The 19,187-nt window shown below is 43.8% G+C and overlaps 2 protein-coding genes across 2 annotated transcripts in view; one reads left to right on the top strand and one right to left on the bottom strand.

Moving 5' to 3' along the window:
- Window positions 1-19,187, top strand: part of f2 (coagulation factor II (thrombin)) — a 61,207-nt gene that overhangs the window by 15,366 nt on the left and 26,654 nt on the right. The window contains exons 5-8 of the mRNA XM_020518652.2: window positions 1,421-1,526; window positions 3,615-3,751; window positions 6,035-6,328; window positions 11,161-11,292. Of these exons, the coding sequence (XP_020374241.2) occupies window positions 1,421-1,526; window positions 3,615-3,751; window positions 6,035-6,328; window positions 11,161-11,292 (669 nt within the window). The remainder of the gene's footprint in view (window positions 1-1,420; window positions 1,527-3,614; window positions 3,752-6,034; window positions 6,329-11,160; window positions 11,293-19,187) is intronic.
- cat (catalase) overlaps window positions 11,710-19,187 on the bottom strand; it is an 81,266-nt gene continuing 73,788 nt past the window's right edge. Inside the window, exon 13 of the mRNA XM_048606872.1 lies at window positions 11,710-11,905. Within this exon, the coding sequence (XP_048462829.1) occupies window positions 11,879-11,905 (27 nt within the window). The 3' untranslated portion in view covers window positions 11,710-11,878. The remainder of the gene's footprint in view (window positions 11,906-19,187) is intronic.

Raw genomic sequence — 19,187 nt, 5'->3', positions numbered from 1 at the left:
AGGATGTTAAATTGGAAAGTGTGCAAAAACGATTTACAAAGGTGTTTCTGGGACTGGAGGATTTTAGTTATAAGGAGAGGTTGGGTAGGCTGGGACTTTTTTTTTCTCTGGAGCATAGGGGTTTGAGGGGTGACCTTATAGAGGTTTATAAAGTCATGAGAGGCATAAATAAGGTGAAGAGGAAAGGGTAGGAGAGTTCAAAACTAGAGGGCATCGGTTTAATGTGAGAAGGGAAAGGTTTAAATGAGGGGCAACTTTACTTAGAGGGTGGTGCATGTATGAAATGAATTGCCAGAAGTAGTGATAGTTCAGCACAGTTACAACATTTAAAAGACATTTGAACAGGTTTGAAAAGGTTTAGAGGGATATGTGCCAAACTAAGGTAACTGGGCCTAGCTTAGTTTGGGAAACCTGGTCAGCATGGAAAGTTGGACTGAAGGGTCTGTTTCTGTGCTTTTATGACTCTATGACTCCATGACCTTCAATTTTCAATGCTCTGCACACAATTGAAGTCCTATTAAAATTGTACCCTTTCTTTTATATTGCCTAACCTCATTATTTCAGCCAAGATCCCACTTCACACTACTCAGCAGTTCTGAGGAAGGGTCACCTGACCCGAAATGTTAACTCTGTTTTCTCCTTCACAGATGCTGCCAGACCTGCTGAGCTTTTCCAGCAACTTTGTTTTTGTACTCAGTATTAAATTTCATCTGCCACATATCTGCCTACAGCACCAACCTTTCCATGTCTTCTTCTCACAATTCATAATGGCTTTTAAGTTGTGCATCACCTGTAAAATTTGAAATTCTACTCTATACACCCAAATGTCTAGACACTGACGTATATGAAGAAAACCAGTGGTTCACTAGAACTCTCTGTTTATTCTCATCCAGTCCAAAAACAAATTACCTTTAATGAATAGTTCCAGAATTTTTTGTTTTGTGCTATCAATTTCAACCTGCAACTGCAAGCAGTTATTAAAGTATTAATGTTATATTTTAATAATGGCTTTTTCTTCCTGTGTGGCTCGTGGGAAAATCAATTCCTAATAAGACTTGACCTCGGCACCTCTTACTGAAGAACAAGGACAACAGAGGGTTCAGCCCTGATTCCATCTATCTTAACCCCACAGCTCAGCAGTTAGGTCATGGATGACAGGTTAGTGGGTGCATGTACTTCTAAGTTGAACACAACTTCATGAACCTTCAGGTGATGTGTTCTTGAAAAACCTTGAAAACTCATGAAAAAAGTTTGAGATACCTCTGCTCAACAACATGTAGATCAGCCTGAGCCTCCACTTCTAAGCTGAACTCTGAGAACCTCAGTAGTCACCAGAATGGCAGTCAAATGTTTGAATTACTACTTGTTCAATTATTAAGAAAAAAAAGTGTGATGGAAATGAAATTCTTTGTTTCTTCAGGAGAATGCTATCAAGGGATTGGCTCCCATTACAAGGGCAATGCTGCAATGACTGTGTCTGGGAGGCAGTGTCAGAGCTGGTCAAGTAACTACCCACACAAACCGAAGTAAGTGACCAAGGCAGCTTTCATCAGTGCATTGAGCAGTTATTAAAAGCTCTCCTATGCTTTGTCTTGTAATGAAAGCTGGAGAATTTGAATTCATAATTTACAATATCTGTGTATGTAAAAAGGTGACATCTGATAAAATGGAGCTGTGCAGCTGTCAGATTATTAGCAAACCCAACTGGTTAACTTAATACCCTCTAGAGAAGGAAATCTTCAGTCCTACTTGTGATTTCAGTTCCATGCCAGCATAATTGACTCCTAACTGCTCCCTGAAATTGCCTAGTTAATTACATCAAATCTCTACAGCTTTGGCGATGAGAGGGAGGTGTCTCCACTACCAGGAGTTTGGGAGGTTGAGGGGTGACCTTACTGAGGTTTATAAAATCATCAGGGTCACAGCTGAGGTGAATAACAAGGGTCTTTTCCCTAGGGTGGGGGAATGCAAAACTAAGGGGCATATTTTTAAGGTGAGAAGAGAAAGGTTTAAAAGGGACATGAGGGACAACTATTTTTTTACACAAAGAGTGCTTCAAGTGTAGAATGAATTGCCAGAGGAAGTGGTGGAAGCAGGCACCATTACAACATTTAAAAGACATTTGGGTAATTATATGATTAGGAAAGATTTGGGAGGATATGGACCAAGTGCAGGCAGGGGGGACTAGTTTAGTTTGGGAACATGGTCGGCATGGACTGGTTGGACCGAAAGGTCTATTTCCATACTGTATGACTTTATGATTCTACTTTCTTGAAGCAACGTGGAATGTGCAATAAATGTTACCCTCGCAAAAAAAACCTCATCCTGAGAATTCTGATTTGGAGAGTTTATTTGAATGCAACTAAGCCGGTTAATTATGTGTGGTAGACTTTTTGCTGTGATTATATTTCAAACATAATCCATCTATCTAGAAAAGCATCCAACAAAGGACATAAGTTCACCATTGGTGATTTAAAGATAGATGATCCCTGGTGACAGTTTAACCTTGCTAGTTGAAAACCAGAATTCAGGACCAAATAAAGTCAATTGTAAACATATGGATTAATTAAGGACAAATTGTGTTTAATTAACTTACTTGAGTTTTTTGATGATGAAGCTTTGTTACTGACAAGAGACACTTGATGAGGGAAATGAGGTTGATGTGATGCACATAGATTGCCAAAATGCATTTGATAAAATGCACATAACAATCGTAATCTTGTCAGCAACGTTAGAAAACCATGGAATGAAAGGGCTCGTAACAGCCAAATACAAAATTAGCTGTGTCAGAGGAAACAGAGAGTAAAGGTGGACAGTGGCCTTGTGTGCAAAAGGAAGGAAGTTATGCTAAAATTGTATAAACTATTGTTTGGCCTCACATATTAAAGTGACATAATTTCAGTGATCTGTAGGACCCAGGATCATATCTTGTCAGGGCAATTGTCCACCGCTAGGGCTGCTATCCATATTAAGAACAGACGCCCATATCCAAGAGCCATTGGGAAATCAGGATTTAGCTGTTCAAAGGTGCCACCAGGATCAGTGGCCTCTGTTAGGACTGCACCTGCAAGAAGAGGACATAATGGAACCATTCTCCCTCCCGACTAGTTAACTAAGGCTGGGGGTGCAAGGGCCAATCAGGAATGTCCCACTGAGGCATAGGTGTGGGTTTGGTGAAGGAAGGCAGTGCTGTAAAGGGTTACTGAAAGAGTGCTCACATATGAGAGCAGACCCCCCCACCCTGAGCTGGATTGGAGGTTACAGGGTTCACCTAATGATCTCTCCATGCAGTAGACATCCACTGCTGGTAAAATTCCAGTGATTGCAAGAAGAAGCCTTTAATCAGCCTCTCAAATCACTCCTTTGGCCTTTGTGTGAGACCATCAACCTTCCCTGCCTCTGGCAAGGTGGCAGGGCAGAGGGATTACATTGGACAGCCCACCCAGGATCCATTTTACAACCTCTCTCAGAGTGTCCCCAGGCATCTAGTAACATTCAGCTTATTAATTCTGGCACTTTGTACAGATACAGCCTGACTTGCTGAGTATATCCAACATTTTTGATTGCTAGATCTCATGTGTTGTACTTTTGCTGCCTTTCTGTTACATGTTTAGATACAATCCAGATACACACAACCAGTCTGACCTTATAAATAACTACTGCCGAAATCCAAGTGACAGTAACATGGGGCCGTGGTGCTACACTAAGGACCCAACAGTCCAAATGGAAGCATGTTACGTTCCACGCTGTGGTAGGTCTCATTTTGTCTTTATTTTGCTTAGTTTCTTTTCCCCTCTGATTCGAGCTCCAGTTAATTAAAAGCTTCATTTTCTATTATTGCTGTCTGTATTGTCTCTTCTGACTCGGGACATTTGAGTTGCAGTGGCACGGGCAATAACTCAGTGCAAGGATTCCAAGGAGTTATGTAGTACAGCAAGCACAGATCCGAAAGCATTTTTGTATTTACCAAAACTTGCCCCACACCAGCAATCTGGTCTGACCATTGCCACCTCTGCTGCTGTAATTATACTTTCTGAATCATCAAATTTCTGACTTACTTGAAAATTCCTGCTGATTTCTTTACTCTTGCCCATTCTATCCTGAAAGGCAGTGTCCTAACAATCATCTTGTCACTTGTCCGAGTGGTATTTCTCATTCTGAGGTGGTGAACCGTGCAATCAATTATGTTGATGGGGGTGCCCCAGTCAATCCCTAATCCTGCTCAAACATTGGCAGGCAGGCAGTTTGAGTGGGTTGTGGGGGTGGGGGGAAGTGGAGGTTTGCTGGATGGCAGTGAGCTGCAGCGGCCTTTGATGTCTCCCGTTCTTAACCCAGAGTCACTCAGCATCCTGACTAAGATCTGCTGACATAGGACAGATCCAGGCCCTTCCAGGATGGGTAGCACATTGGCTCAGTGGTTAGCACTGCTGCCTCCCAGTGCCAAGAACCTGGGTTCGATTCCACCCCAGGGAGACTGTGTGCAGTTTGCACATTCTCCCCATGTCTGTGTGGGCTTGCTCCTATTTCCTCTCTCAGTGCGAAGATGTGCAGGTTAGGTAGACTGGCTGTGCTAAATTCCCCATTGTGTGTATACAGGTGGATCAGCTGTGGAAAATGCAGGGTTACTGGCATGCTCCTTGGAAGGTCGGTGTGGACTTGATGGGCTGAATAGCCTGCTTCCATGCTGTAGGGATTCTATATGATTCTTCAATAATTAATGTTGTAGATTGAAGGGGATGTCATCATCATTTTCTGTCCACTTAATCCCCTGTTACAAGTCCCTGTAGCACACCGAGGGCAAGTAGTGAAGAGTTCCAGGCTCACGCTATTAACTTGTGCATCCTGAACATGATAAATCTCTGGTTTTTCTTCATTTACTGGAGAGTTCTGCCTCACCTTCCTGACTGGAACATGAAAATGGTCAACTGAAGATGCACATGCATAATTCAATTAGACATGCCCAGCCAGTGATTGAAGTTTCAAAATTTTTGAGAAGATATGTAGCTCTGGTTGTGGATGAGGTTGTAGACTTGCTCGCCGAGCTGGTGTGTTTGATTGCAGACGTTTCGCCACCCTGCTAGGTAACATCATCAGTGCGCCTCCGGTGAAGTGTTGGCATTCTGTCTCGCTTGTTATTGATATGCCTCGGTTTGCTGGGGTGGTTGGTATAACTTCCAGTTCTGTTCTTCAGTGGTTTGTAAATCGGGTCCAGTTCAATGTGTTTGTTGATGGAGTTCCGGTTGAAATGCCAGGCCTCCAAGAATTCACTGGCATGTCTCTGTTTGGCTCTTGCAATTATGGATGTGTTGTCCCAGTCGAATTCTGATATCAGAGATGACTACAAGAATACTCAGACACCTAGGTATCAGGGTAGCCCACAAACCAACAACCACCCTGCGACAGCTACTGACGAATGTAAAGGATCCCATACCCACAACCAATAAAACTAACATAATATACAAAATATCATGCAAGGACTGTGAGAAACACCAGATAGGCCAAACTGGAAGAAAACTGACAATAAGGATACAAGAACACCAACTAACCACCAAGAGACATGACCAACTCTCACTGGTCTCAACACACACGGACAAAGAAGGACATGAATTCGACTGGGACAATGCATCCATAATAGTACGAACCAAACAGAGACATGCCAGGGAATTCCTGGAGGCCTGGCATTCCAACCGGAACTCCATCATCAAACACTTCGAACTGGACCCGATATACAAACCACTGAGACACAGAACTGGAAGTTATACCAACCATCCCAGCAAACCGAGGCATATCAATAACAACCAAGACAGAATGCCAACATTTCACTGGAGGCGCACTGACGATGTTACCTAGCAGGGTGATGAAACGTCTGCAATCAAACACACTGGCTCGGCGAGCAAGTCAACAACCTCAGTGGTTGAAACTCTCTTCATGATATCACAACACATGTGGTTCACAATGACAGGCTGTTTCCCCAGGTGAAAATTGGGTGTGTTCAGCCAACATTTTTTTTCACACATTTCTGTTGCTTCTTTAGGTGAAGAATTGCCACCATTACCAACAAAACCACCAGTGTCAGTACCACTTAGCTCTTGTGTTCCAAATCAGGGAGTGGACTACAGAGGAACACAGAATGTAACTAGACGTGGAAAACAGTGCCAGTTCTGGAACTCACAGTACCCCCACAAGCACAATTTTACCAGAGAGGAAATGATATTAGCAAATCTAGAAGGAAATTACTGCAGAAATCCAGATGGGGATGAAGATGGTGCATGGTGTTTCACCACTGACCCAGCAGTGGAAATCGATTACTGCAACCTTGATTACTGTGGTAAGCTATCAGAAAGCATTACTTATACACAGTCTCCATTCACTAAAGAAGTCCCTACGGTCATATCGGAATTTGATTACAGAATCAATGAGGAGTCAATAACAATGACAGCATAGGTTTTGAGGCTGTGACTTTTTGGAAATTGTTGGATGAAGGAAGATGTTAGGTGGAATCTTACCAGGCCCTGAATGGCATAGCTATGGCAAGAGGAGGGGTAGAATTGCATGAGATGAGGGAGATGAGAGGTTGAATCAGCGACCGAGCAGAGGAAATCAGCGGGAGCTAGCTTCATGGCATCACGGATGGGTCTGCTGCATGAAAGGGCATGAGGGAGTATGGCAGGGCTATAGTGGCAGGGGACTCAATTGTGAGGGCAACAGATAGGTATTTCTACAGCTGCAAAAGAAACTTCAGGTTGGTTTTTGCCTCCCCAGTGCCAGGGTCAGGGATGCCACTGAAAGACTGCAGGGCACTCTGAAGGGCAAGAGCAGACAAAGAATGTGATACATATTGGTACCCAATGATATATGTTGTAAAAGGGATGAGATCCTGAAAACAGAATTTAGGGAGCTAGGAAATAGATTAAAAAACATGGTCCAAAAGTCATAATCTCTGAATACCACGTGCTATTGAGTATAGAAAATAGAAGGTTAGTCTAGGTGAATGCATGGCTGGAGAGATGGTGCAGGAGGAAGGGCTTTAGATTTCTGAGACACTGGGACTGTTTTTGGGGGCAGTGAAAGCTGTACAAGTCAGACAAGTTGCATCTGAACTTGAATGGGAGCAGCATCTTTGTGGATAGGTTTGCTAATGCTTTTGGAGAGAGTTTAAACTAACTTGGCAGGGGATTGGGATTGTGAGAGAAGGGTCAGCAGGGGAGAGATGAATAGCCAAAATTAGAAGAGGTGGCAAGCGAGTCAAGTAAGCCTAGAAATTATTGGCTATTGAAGGCACAAGGGATTTTGGGAAGGTTGGATCATACTTATTTATTTTACCGCAAGGAGTTTGATGAACAAGGAAGGTAAGATGAGGGAACAAATTAAAACGTGGGGCCATGATGTCATTGCTATCATTGAGACATTGTTGAAAGAGAGGCAAGGTTGTCAGCTCAATTTTCCAGGATCTTCAGTGTCTTCTTTGGTCTTCAGTGAGACAGGCAAGGAAGTAGTAAAGGAGGGGTGTCGCAATATTGATCAAGGAATCAATTATAGCAAGAAGGAGGGATAATATCTTAGAAGGTTTCCTAAATTAACTTAAAAACCACATTGCTGAGAGTGTACTATAGGTCCCCTAATAGTCCAAGAGGAATAGAAAAACAGATATGTAGGTAAATTTCAAGGAAGTGTAAAAGTAATACGGTAGCGATGGTAGGGGATTTCAACTTCTCCATTGTTAACTAAATAGTCATAGTGTGAAAGTTTAGAGGGGCAAAATTCTCAAAATGCATCCAGGAGAGCTTTTTTAAGCCAGTACATCAAAGGCCCTACAAGATGGGGTAAGTGCTGGACTTAATTTTAGTTCATAAAGCCAGACAAGTGGTTGAAGTTTCAATGGGGGAGGATTTTGCAGACAGCGATCATAGCTTCGTTAGTTTCAAGATTGTTGTGGAAAAGGAAAAAAATGGGCTTGAAATCAAAGTTCTAAATTGGGGGAAGGCTGATTTTAATAAGATCAGGTCGTGACTTGGCCAGAGTGGACTGGGAGCAGATACTTTTAGGTAAATGTGTGTCAGAGCAGTGGGATGCCATCAAGAAGAAACAGGGAGAGTACAGAGGCAACATAGTCCAATAAAGATAAAGGGTGGGACCAACAAATCCAGTGAATGCTGGATATAAAGGAATATACAGGATTGGATAAAGTGGAAAGGGGTGGCTTATGGCAGGTACTGAGGGCTCAAAACAGCAGAAGCCCAAGAGGAGTACAGATTGAGCAAGAGGATACTTAAAAAGAAATGAGGGAAAATATAAGGGCATGAAAGGATAATGGCAGGTAAAATAAAGGAAAATCCTAAGTTATTTTACATAAGGATAATTAGGGAAAGTGTCGGGCCCATTGAGGAGCACAGTGGTAATTTGTGCCTGGAGGACATCTGTAAGCTTCTCAACACCTTGTGTCGGTGTTCACTCATGAGAGGAACAATGTGGGCAGAAGATTAAAGGAGAAGGATAATGATATACTTAAAGTAATTAGCATAGACAGACAGGAGTTCGGAGTGGCCTGGAAGGTTTAGAAGTAAATAAATCTCCAGGGCTAGGTGAAGTATATCCCAGGTAGTTCAGTGATTCAAGGGAGGCAAGGGAGGAAACAGAAGGGGCATTAACAACAATATTCAATCTATCCCTGGCCACAGGACAGGTGCCAGAGAACTGGAGGACAGCCAGTGTGGTACCATTATTGAAGAAGGGGGCAAGGGTTAAACCAGGAAACTACAGGCCAGAGTGTGTAACCTGATGGTGGGGAAATTTTGGAAACAGTTCTGAGAGACAGAATTAATCTGCAGTCGGAGATGCAGGGATTAATCAAAAACAGTCACCATGGTTTGTTAACGGGAGGTCATGTCTGACCAACTTGATTGAATTTTTAGAAAATGTAACCAGGTGTATAGATGAGGGCAATGCATTCAACATTGTCTACTTGGAATTCAGCAGGGTTTTTGGTAAGGTCCCACATGGAAGACTGATAGTGAAGATCAGAGCCCATGGGATCTAAGGACATTTGGCTAACTTGGATCTATAATTGGCTGAGTGGCAGGAAGCAGAGGGTGATGGGTGAGTGGTGTTTTTATGACTGGAAGCCTGGGTCCAATGGGATTCCTCAGGGATTGTCGTGTTGGGACCTTTGCTGGTTGTGGTGTATAAAAATGATTTAGGTTCGAATGTAGGAGGTTGATCAGTAAGTTCACGGATGATACGAAAATTGGTGGAATGGTAAATCGTGAGAAGGATGGCAGGCGGGTAGAGACAAACTGGTCAGATAGGCTGATCAATGACAAATGGAATTCAAATGGATGTGTGTGAGATAATGCACTTGGGCAGAACAAACAAGGCAAGGGAATACGTGATGAATGGTAGGACCCTGGGAAGCACCAAGGATCAGAGGGACCTTGATGTGCATGTCCACCAGGGTAAAGTAATGGGACAGAAAAAGTGATTAAAAAGGAGTGCAGGACATTTGCCTTTATTAGCTGAGGCATAGAGTTTACTGTATAGGCATTGGCTGGGCCACAGCTAGCGTATTGTGTGTAGTTCTGGAATCCACTTTATAGAAGGGATGTGATAGCACTGGAGAGGGTGCAGTGGAGATTTACCAGGATATTGCCTAACTCTATTGCAGCTGATCTCAGCCATTTCTGGTCAGAAAACCCTCTTAATGGACTCAGGATGAATCCTCTTTGTTGCTTTGAAAAGCTGACTAAATACCAGGTCAAAAGAGCACTTCCTGAGTAAGCTGTGTCCACAAGATTTCAGAGATAACCTTGTGTGATTAGTGACTTGGCCACATGTGCCAGAACATTAGAGCAATAGAACATTTCACAGTTTATCCTTTTGCCTTCAAATGTAATCTTTTGGTCAAATGTTCTTTTTTTCAGGATATCAGACTCTGTGGAGAAATCTGCTTTTCCCTCTGTTCCCAAAGAGAGCGTACGTTTAGTTGTGTGCTTTGGGATTTGGGAATGTTTAGAGCGACAAGCATTTATACTTCTATATTACTGACAATGTTAACCAATTACTGCATCTTTATTCAATAAATTTGATAATAAAACCATAATTCTGTTTATTAAGAAACCTGCTTGTTAGTTGTTTTGTTTAAAACCTGATATAGTTAGGGCATTTAATTGGTCATCTTTGTAACTGGAAAGGGCATTTTACGTTATGTTCTGACCTTCAGGGTTATGGGACTAGAAAAACAACTGACTCTTCTAAGTCTTAGTCATTGCATTTGGCAGAGAGCCCAGATATTCATTAGTTTATTGATACAGCTACATAGGAGGGAAAACAGTTCTTGATTGATTTCTCTTGTGTCTCAGTTCTAGTCTGTCAATGGTTAGCTATATATTTACACAATTGTGTGCTTGTAGTTTCTACTGTCGATAGTTTAACACTTTGGTTGTTTGGTACTTTTCTAGGATTTCAGGAACTTCAGGGCTTTTACTAAAGATAAACTTCTGAACTTTTTTTAAAAAAACCTTTCCATTCATGCCATTATAGGGTTTATTCATTTTACTCAGAGTGTATATTGGATGAGGTATTCTAGGATGACATGGATTTTAGGAAGCAGTCAGAAGAATTGGGGGGCATGGATTGGCATGGATAAGGTACCGGGAGTGGGTAGGGGGTGTTTAAAGAGATGTGAGAGGTGAGCACTAAAGGATTCAATATTGGAAATAACAAGTGGGGTTAAGTCCCAGAGTAATGATGTGACCTTTTAACCAACTTGCCCGAGCATTCAGCAGCCTTTGTGAGCTCAGGGGGCACCAGTCACGACTCCAGCATACCCTTGCCAGCTCACCCCCGAAATAAAAAGCACGTACTCCTGACACGAGAAATTTGTTGATCCTTTTTAACCACTTCTAAGTTGAAAATCCAGTCCAATAACTGTTGTCTGATGCCTGACCTGCTCGGTATTTCCAGTATTTTCTGTTTTGATTATGATAGTGATCCACCCTTACTCTATTCTTTAATAACTTTAGGTTTACCTCTAGCCCCACTCTCATAAAGATGGAGCTATACTACAGTCAATGTTTTGGTTAGTGTTTGTTGAATTCCCATTCACTTTGTCTTTGCATCTCCATCCATTGTATGTTGCCATTAATGTCTGTTACCACCACACAGATGACCTTATAGATATATTTGAAGAACCACCAGAGGAAGAAATAGAGGAGGAAAGTGAGAGAACTGGTCGAACAACAGGTTCTGGGTACACAACTTCCTTCAATCCTAAATTTTTTGGTGAAGGAGAGAGTGGTAAGTCTAGATGCATGCCTCTGATTAAAATGTAAATGAGCTGTACTTAGAATTAGTATCTCCTTCTCCAGATTTATTCACTGGGCCATTGAAGGCCTGGGAAGAGTTGCTGTGTCTGAGTTTTGGTCAAGCAGAGACAACCCTGTGATTAGAACAATGTATGTGCATTAAAAGGAGGACTGATTTTCAAGGGGTATAATGTAAGAGGCAGAGTGGTGTCAGAAAAATCAGATTTTTGGTTGCCAACGTCATGAGTAGCTAAGTATAAAGTCCACCATACTCTTAGTCTTGGATTTCTCATACACATCTCATTATCAACCTCCAGATGCCACCACCATTGTCAAGGGAAAATGTACTGCATTCAGTGAATAGGTAAGGAGTAGCAAGGACACAAACAAGATCAAGTCACAAAGCAAGTTATGTCAGCAGTTTTAATAAGTACGTCAACCTGAGGATGACAGCATTGCAGTGTTTCAGCAATGTTATTAGGAAGGTTAGGAGACAAAGCTTCTAATGCAAGATCGAATATGGTTGGCAATCCCTGCAGTGTTATGTGCGATCTTCAAGGTCACCTGCCTCTCAGGTGCTAGGCACTGGGCTCCTCACAAGATACCTGTAGAGAGTTAGATGATTAGGCTTAACATCATGAAGGTACAGGACAGATAAAGGCTCTTGTGGTGCAGTGGTAGTATCCCTACTTCTTGTCCAGGAGACCCAGGTTCAATGTCCACCTGCTCCAGAGGTGTGTAATGACAGTGCAGAAAATTTATGGATGCAAGACCTAGGGATATTATGATGCAATGGTAGTGTCCAGATTTGGTTCCTACCTGCTCCAGAACTGTGTTATAACACATCATGAACATAACTACAATACAACTCTAGTGATACAGAGGTAATGTTCCTACCTCCAGGTGAGGAGGCCTAGCTTCAAGTCCCAACTGCTTCAGAGGTGTGTCATAACATTTCTGAACAGCTGGATTTTCTCACAAACAACGGAATTTTATTTACCCCTTGTCAAATCACTCGTGGTATTTTTTTCCAACTATTAACTACCACCTGTGTTTTCCAATCAATTAATTTACATGCAAACAACCAGAGGTGAAGAATGGGTAGGAGGGGGAAGGGGCAAAATCAGAATGGAGTTGGATGAATAGGTTGGTCTACAACACAGTTCGGCTGACTTTCCAAGAAACTGGGATTGGAGGTCCCTGGTCCATATTGCTGGTACCTTATTGCTTCCCATGAACAATGATGCATTCTGTATCATCTGCAGTGGTTTTTATTCTGTCTGCACCCAGCTGTAATGGGAATACCATGATAGAGGATTGCAAGCCAATATCAACTCACTGCTAGCTATCATTTGTACCATGTTATTTTGAGGCAGCAAAGATGAAAGAAACCAGAGTAACCCATAGAGTTTTCTGAAGAAGGGTCTAGGCCCGAAACGTCAGCCTTCCTGCTCCTCTGATGCTGCTTGGCCTGCTGTGTTCATCCATCTGTACACCTTGTTATCTCAGATTCTCCAGCATCTGCAGTTCCTACTATCTCTCTAACCCATCGAGTAATGGTTTGTGATCCCCATAACAGACAGCAGCAGAACACAGCAGCTTCATCCTGCAACAATGCTGCGAATACCAAAGTATTTGCTGGAATTTGAAAGCATTTTTTTTCCTGGAGCTTTACATTTCATAATCGTCTTGGGGCCTCAAAAATAATTTTTCTCTGTCACTTTTATTACTTAGTGTCTCACAAAGGAGGTGGAGCAAAAACAAGGTGACACAGCAATGGTAGATTCAGGGAAAGACAATGATTGTCTTAATAATTGACAAAAAAAGAATGGTCAGTGGGAAGCCTCGAACTTACCAGTGGATACCATGTGCTCGCTCTCCCGATCCCCCAGGTGTGAAAGTAATCACAAAAGAGGGGCAGGCAATCGATGTTTTTTAAAAAAATTCATTTATGGGATGTGGGCATTGCTGGCTGGCCAGCATATCTTGTCCATCCCTAGTTGACCTTGAGAAGGTGGTGGTGAGCTGCCTTCTTAAATTCCTGCAGTCCACCTACTGTGGGTTGACCCACAATGCCTTTAGGGAGGGAATTCCAGGAGTTTGACCCAGCGACAGTGAAGGAACATCAATATATTTCCAAGTCAGGATGGTGAGTGGCTTGGAGGGGAACGTGGATGTGGTGGTGTTCCCATATATCTGCTGCCCGTGTCCTTCTAGATGGAACTGGTCGTGGGTATGGAAGGTGCTGTCTGAGGATCTTTGGTGAATTTCTGCAGTGCATCCTTTAGATAGTACGCACTGCTACTACTGAGCATCGGTGGTGGAGGGAATGGATGGTTGTAGATGTAGTGCCAATCAAGAGGGCTGCTTTGTCCTAGCATGGTGCCAAGCTTCTTGAGTGTTGTTGGGGCTGCACTCATCCAGGCAAGTGGGGAGTATTCCATCACACTTCTGACTTGTGCCTTGGAGATGGGGGACAGGCTTTGAGGAGCCAGGAGGTCAGTTACTCACCGCAGTATTCCTAGCTTCTGACCTGCTGTTGTAGCCACTGTGCTTATTTGGTGAGTCTAGTTGAGTTTCTGGTCAATGCTAACCCCCAGGATGTTGATAGTGGGGGATTCAGTGATGGTAACACCGCTGAATGCCAAGGGGCAGTGGTTAGACTGTCTCTTGTTCGTGGTGGTCATAGTCTGGCATTTGTGTGGTGTGATTGTTACTTGCCACTTGTCAGACCAAGCCTGGATATTGTCCAGGTCTTGGTGCATCTGAACACGGACTACTTCAGTATCTGAGGAGCCGCGAATCATGCTGAACATTATGCAATCAACAGCGAACATTCCCACTTCCCCACTTCTGACCTTATGATGGGGGGAAGGTCATTGATGAAGCAGCTGAAGATCGTTGGGCCCCGGACGCTGCTCTGAGGAAGTCCTGCAGAGATGTCCTGGAGCTGAGATGACTGACCACCCACAACCACGACCATCATCCTATGTGTCAGGTATGACTCCAACCACCAGAGAGTTTGACCCCTGATACCCATTGATTCCAGTCTTGCTAGGGCTCCTTGATGCCATACTCGGTCGAATGCAGCCTTGATATATTAAGGGCTGTCACTCTCACCTCGCCTCTAGAATTCAGCTCTTTTGTCCATGTTTGAACCAAGTCTGTAATGAGGTCAGGAGCTGAGCGGCCCTGGCAGAACATAAACTGGGCGTCACTGAGCAGGTCATTGCTGAGCAGGTGCTGCTTGATAGAGCTGTTGATGACACCTTCCATCACTTTACTGATGATTGAGAGTAGACTGATGGGGTGGTAATTAGCTGGATTGGACTGGTCCTACTTTTTTATGTACAGGGCATATTTAGGCAATTTTCCACATTATTGGGTAGATGCCTGTGTTGTAACTGTACTGGAACAGCTTGGCTAGGGGAGCGGCAAGTTTTGGAGCACAAGTCTTCAGTACTTCTGCTGAAATGTTGTCAGGGCCCGTTGCCTTTGCAGTATTCAGTGTCCCTAACCGTTTCTTGATATCACATGGAGTGAATCGGATTGGCTGAAGACTGGTACCTGTAATGCTGGGGACCACTGGAGGAGGCCGAGATGGATCATCCAATCGGAAGATTGCTGTGAATGCTTCAGCCTTATCTTTTGCACTGATGTGCTGGGCTCTTCCATCATTGAAGATGGACATATTTGTGGAGCCTCCTCCTCCAGTGATTAATTGCCCACCACCATTCACGTCTGGATGTGACAGGTCTGCAGACCTTCAATCTGATCCATTTGTTGTGGGATTGCTTAGCTCTGTCTGTCGCTTGCTGCTTATGCTGTTTGGCATGCAAACAGTCCTGTTTGGTGGCTTCACCAGGTTGACACCTCATAGAACATAGAACATTACAGCGCAGTACAGGCCCTTGAGTCCTTGATGTTGCGCCAACCTGTGAAACCAATCTGAAGCCCATCTAACCTACACTATTCCATGATCATCCATATGTTTATCCAATGACCATTTAAATGCCCTTAAAGTTGGTGAGTCTACTACTGTTGCAGGCAGGGCATTCCACGCCCTTACTACTCTCTGAGTAAAGAACCTACCTCTGACATCTGTCCTATACCTATCACCCCTCAATTTAAAGCTATGTCCCCTCATGCTAGCCATCACCATCCGAGGAAAAAGGTTCTCACTGTCCACCCTATCTAATCCTCTGATCATCTTGTATGTCTCTATTAAGTCACCTCTTAACCTTCTTCTTTCTAACGAAAACAGCCTCAAGTCCCTCAGCCTTTCAGGTATGCCTGGTGCTGCTCCTAGCATGCTCTCCTGCACACTCTATTGAATCAGGGTTGATGCCTTGGCTCGATGGTAATGGTTGAGTGGGGGATATGCCGGGTCAGGAGATTACAGATCGTGTTGGAGTACGATTCTACTGCTGTTGATAGCCCACAGTGCCTCATGGATGCCCCAGTCTTGAGTTGCTAGATCAGTTTGAAGTCTGTCCCATTTAGCATGGTGATAGTGCCACACAACATGATGGAAGTTATTCTCAATGTGAAGATGGGACTTTGACTCCACAAAGACTGTGTGGTGGCCACTCTTACTGGTAGTGTCATGGGCAAATGCAGCTACAGCTGGCAGATTGGTAAGGATGAGGTCAAGTATATTTTTCCCTCGTGTTAGTTCCCTCACCACCTGCCACAGACCCAGTCTAGCAGCTAAATCCTTTAGGACCCGACCAGCTTGATCTGTCGTACTGCTGCCGAGCCACTCTTGGTGGTGGACATTGAAATCCCCCAGCCAGAGTACATTTTGTGCCCTTGCCATCCTCAGTGTTTCCTCCAAGTGTTGTTCAACATGGAGGAATACCAATTCAAGGGCTGAGGGAGGATGGTATGTGGTAATCAGCAGGAGGTTTCCTTGCCCATTTTAACCTGAAGCCATGAGACTTCATGGGGTCTGGAGTCAATGTTGAGGACTCCCAGAGCGACTCCCTCCCAACTGTATACCACTGTGCCACCACCTCTGCTGGGTCTGTCCTGCCAGTGGGACAGGATATATCCAGGGATGGTGATGGTGGTGTCTGGTACATTGTCTGTAAGGTATAGTTCCGTGAGAATAATTATGTCAGGCTGTTGCTTGACTATTCTGTGAGACAGCTCTCCCAAATTTGGCACTAGCCCCCAGATGTTAGTGAGGAGGACTTCGCAGGGTCGACAGGGCTGTTTCTGCCACTGTCTTTTCCGGTGCCTAGGTCGATGCCAGGTGATCTGTCCGGCTTCATTTCTTTGAGACTTTGTAGCGATTGGTACAACTGAATGGCTTGCTAGGCCATTTTGGCGGGCAACTGAGAGTCAACGGCATTGCTGTGGGTCAGGAGTGACATGTAGGCCAGACCAGGTGACGGTGGCAGATTTCCTTCCCTGAAGGACATCAGTGACCCAGATGAGTTTTTCCAACAATTGACAATGATTTCATGGTGATCAGTAGATTATTAATTCCATTTTTTTTTATTATTGAATTCAAATTCCACATTTGCCATGGTGGGATTCCCCAGAACATTAGCTGAGTTTCTGAATGAATAGTCTAGCAATAGTCCACTAGGTCATCGATAGAACATGATATATCTTTCCTTAAATAAGGGGAACAAAACTGCTCACAGTACTCCAGATGAGGTCTCAGCAGCACCTTGTATGGTTGCAGTAAGACTTTCTGCCTCTTATACTCCACCCCCCTTGACATAAGGGCCAACATTCCATTAGCCTTCCTGATTACCTGCTGCACCTTTCTGTGTTTCATATACAAGTTCCCCCAAGTCCCTTTGTGTTACAGCTTTCTGTAGTATTTTTTCCTATTTAAATAATATGCTGTTCTTTCCCCCCCTTTCAAAATGAACAGCTTCAAACTCCCCCCTATTATTCTCCATTTCCCAACTTTTGCCCAATTAACCTGTGATATCAAGTTGTAAATTGTTCAATCCCTCTCTCCACCTGCCTTTCCACCTATTTTTGTGCCATCTGCCAATCTAGATACAGTACATTCACTTCCTTCCTCCAAGTCATTAATATAAACAGTTGAAGTCCCATCACCGATCCATGTGGAACCCCACTGGTTACAGGTTACCAGCCGGAAAAAGCGTCCCTTTTCCCCACTCACTGTTTCCTGCCCATGAGCCAATTCTCTATCCGTACCAATATTACTCAGTGCTTGAGCTTTCACAGCTGTCTAGAGTTGAGAATTTCAAAGATTCACCACCCTCTGAGTGAAAACAAAACTCTCCTCATCTCAGTTCTGAATTACTTTGCCTTTTATCCTCAGTCTGTGTCCCCTGGTTCCAGATCCCACAGCTTGGGGAAACATCTTCTCTGTATGTAAAATAAAGAACTGAAAGAACTGCAGATGCTGGAAATTAGAAACAAAAACAGAAATTGCTGGAAAAACTCTGCAGGTCTGTTTGCAACTGTGGAAAGAAAGTAGAGTTAACGTTTTGGGTCCAGTGACCCTTCGAATCCAGTCTACTGTATTCACTGCTCACAATATGGTTTCCTCTACATTGGTGAAACAAAGTGCAGACTGGGAGACCGCTTTGCAAAACACCTGTGGTCTGTCCACAAAAAAGACTCTGAGCTTCCTGTTGAGAGATAGTAAGAACTGCCGACGCTGGAGTCAGAGATAACACAGTGTGGAGCTGGAGGAACACAACAGGCCAGGCAGCATCAGAGGAGCAGGAAAGCTGATGTTTTGGGTCGGGATCCTTCTTCAGAAATCTGAAGGAGGGTCCCAACCCAAAAAGTCAGCTTTCCTATTCCTCTGATGCTGCCTGGCCTGCTGTGTTCCTCCAGCTCCACACAGCTTCGTGTTGCCTGCCACTTCAACACACCACTGTGTTCCCTGGCCAACATCTCTATCTCAGGCTTGCTGCAATGCTCCAGCAAAGCTCAGCGCAAGCTGAAAGAACAGCACCTCATTTTCCGCTTGGGAATCCTGCAGCCTTCTGGACTCAGCGTTAAGTTCAACAGTTTTAGGGCTTGAGCATCTTCCCCATGTTTTTCCCCAACCCCAGACACCAGGCCTCGTCATTACAACTCATAAGAGAAGGATCACTGGACCTAAAACATGAACTCTGCTTTATCTCTACAGATCCTGCCAGAGCTGCTGAGTTTCTCCAGCAATTTCTGTTTTCTGCATGTAGCCTGTTTAAACTTTTAAATATTTTGTAAATTTCAGCTGAAATCACCACTCATTCTTCTAAATTCCAAGAATGCAGGCCCAATCCTCTCTGTCTCTCATCACTGGACTGAAGCACCATCCCAGGAATAAGTGTGATGAGCTTCTGCTGCACTCCTTCCAAAGGAACTATTTCCTCCCTTAGACAAGGGGACTGGAATTGCACACAATAGCAGTTTCACCAGGGTTCTATACATTTGATGCAAGATTTCTTTGCTTTTGTAGTCAAATCCTCTTGTAATAAAGACTAGCATTACTGTTTGCCTTCTGATTCACTTGCTGCACCTGCATGCCACCTTTCAGTGAGTTATGAATAAGGACATCATGGATATCTATATTGTCCAATCTCTCATCATTTGTGGAATACGCCTGCACCTCTGTTCTTCCTACAAAAGTAGGGGACCTCATAATTATTCACATTATATTCTGTCGGCCATGCCCTTGCTCACTCTATCAGCCTTCTGTCCAAATGTTCCTGAAGCCTCTGCATTCTTCCCACGACTCGTTACCACTAAGAGATAGTAGGAACTGCCGATGCTGGAGAATCTGAGATAACAAAGTGTAGAGCTGGATGAACACAGCAGGCCAAGCAGCATCAGAGGAGCAGGAAAGCTGACGTTTCGGGTCTGGACCCTTTTCTGAAGAAGGTCCAGACCTGAAACGTCAGC

The sequence above is a fragment of the Rhincodon typus genome, chromosome 17, assembly GCF_021869965.1.
Source record: "Rhincodon typus isolate 14 chromosome 17, sRhiTyp1.1, whole genome shotgun sequence".
Classification (NCBI taxonomy): domain Eukaryota; kingdom Metazoa; phylum Chordata; class Chondrichthyes; order Orectolobiformes; family Rhincodontidae; genus Rhincodon; species Rhincodon typus.
The sequence above is the reverse complement of the archived record's forward strand: the minus strand, read 5'-3'. Positions and strand labels throughout refer to the sequence as shown.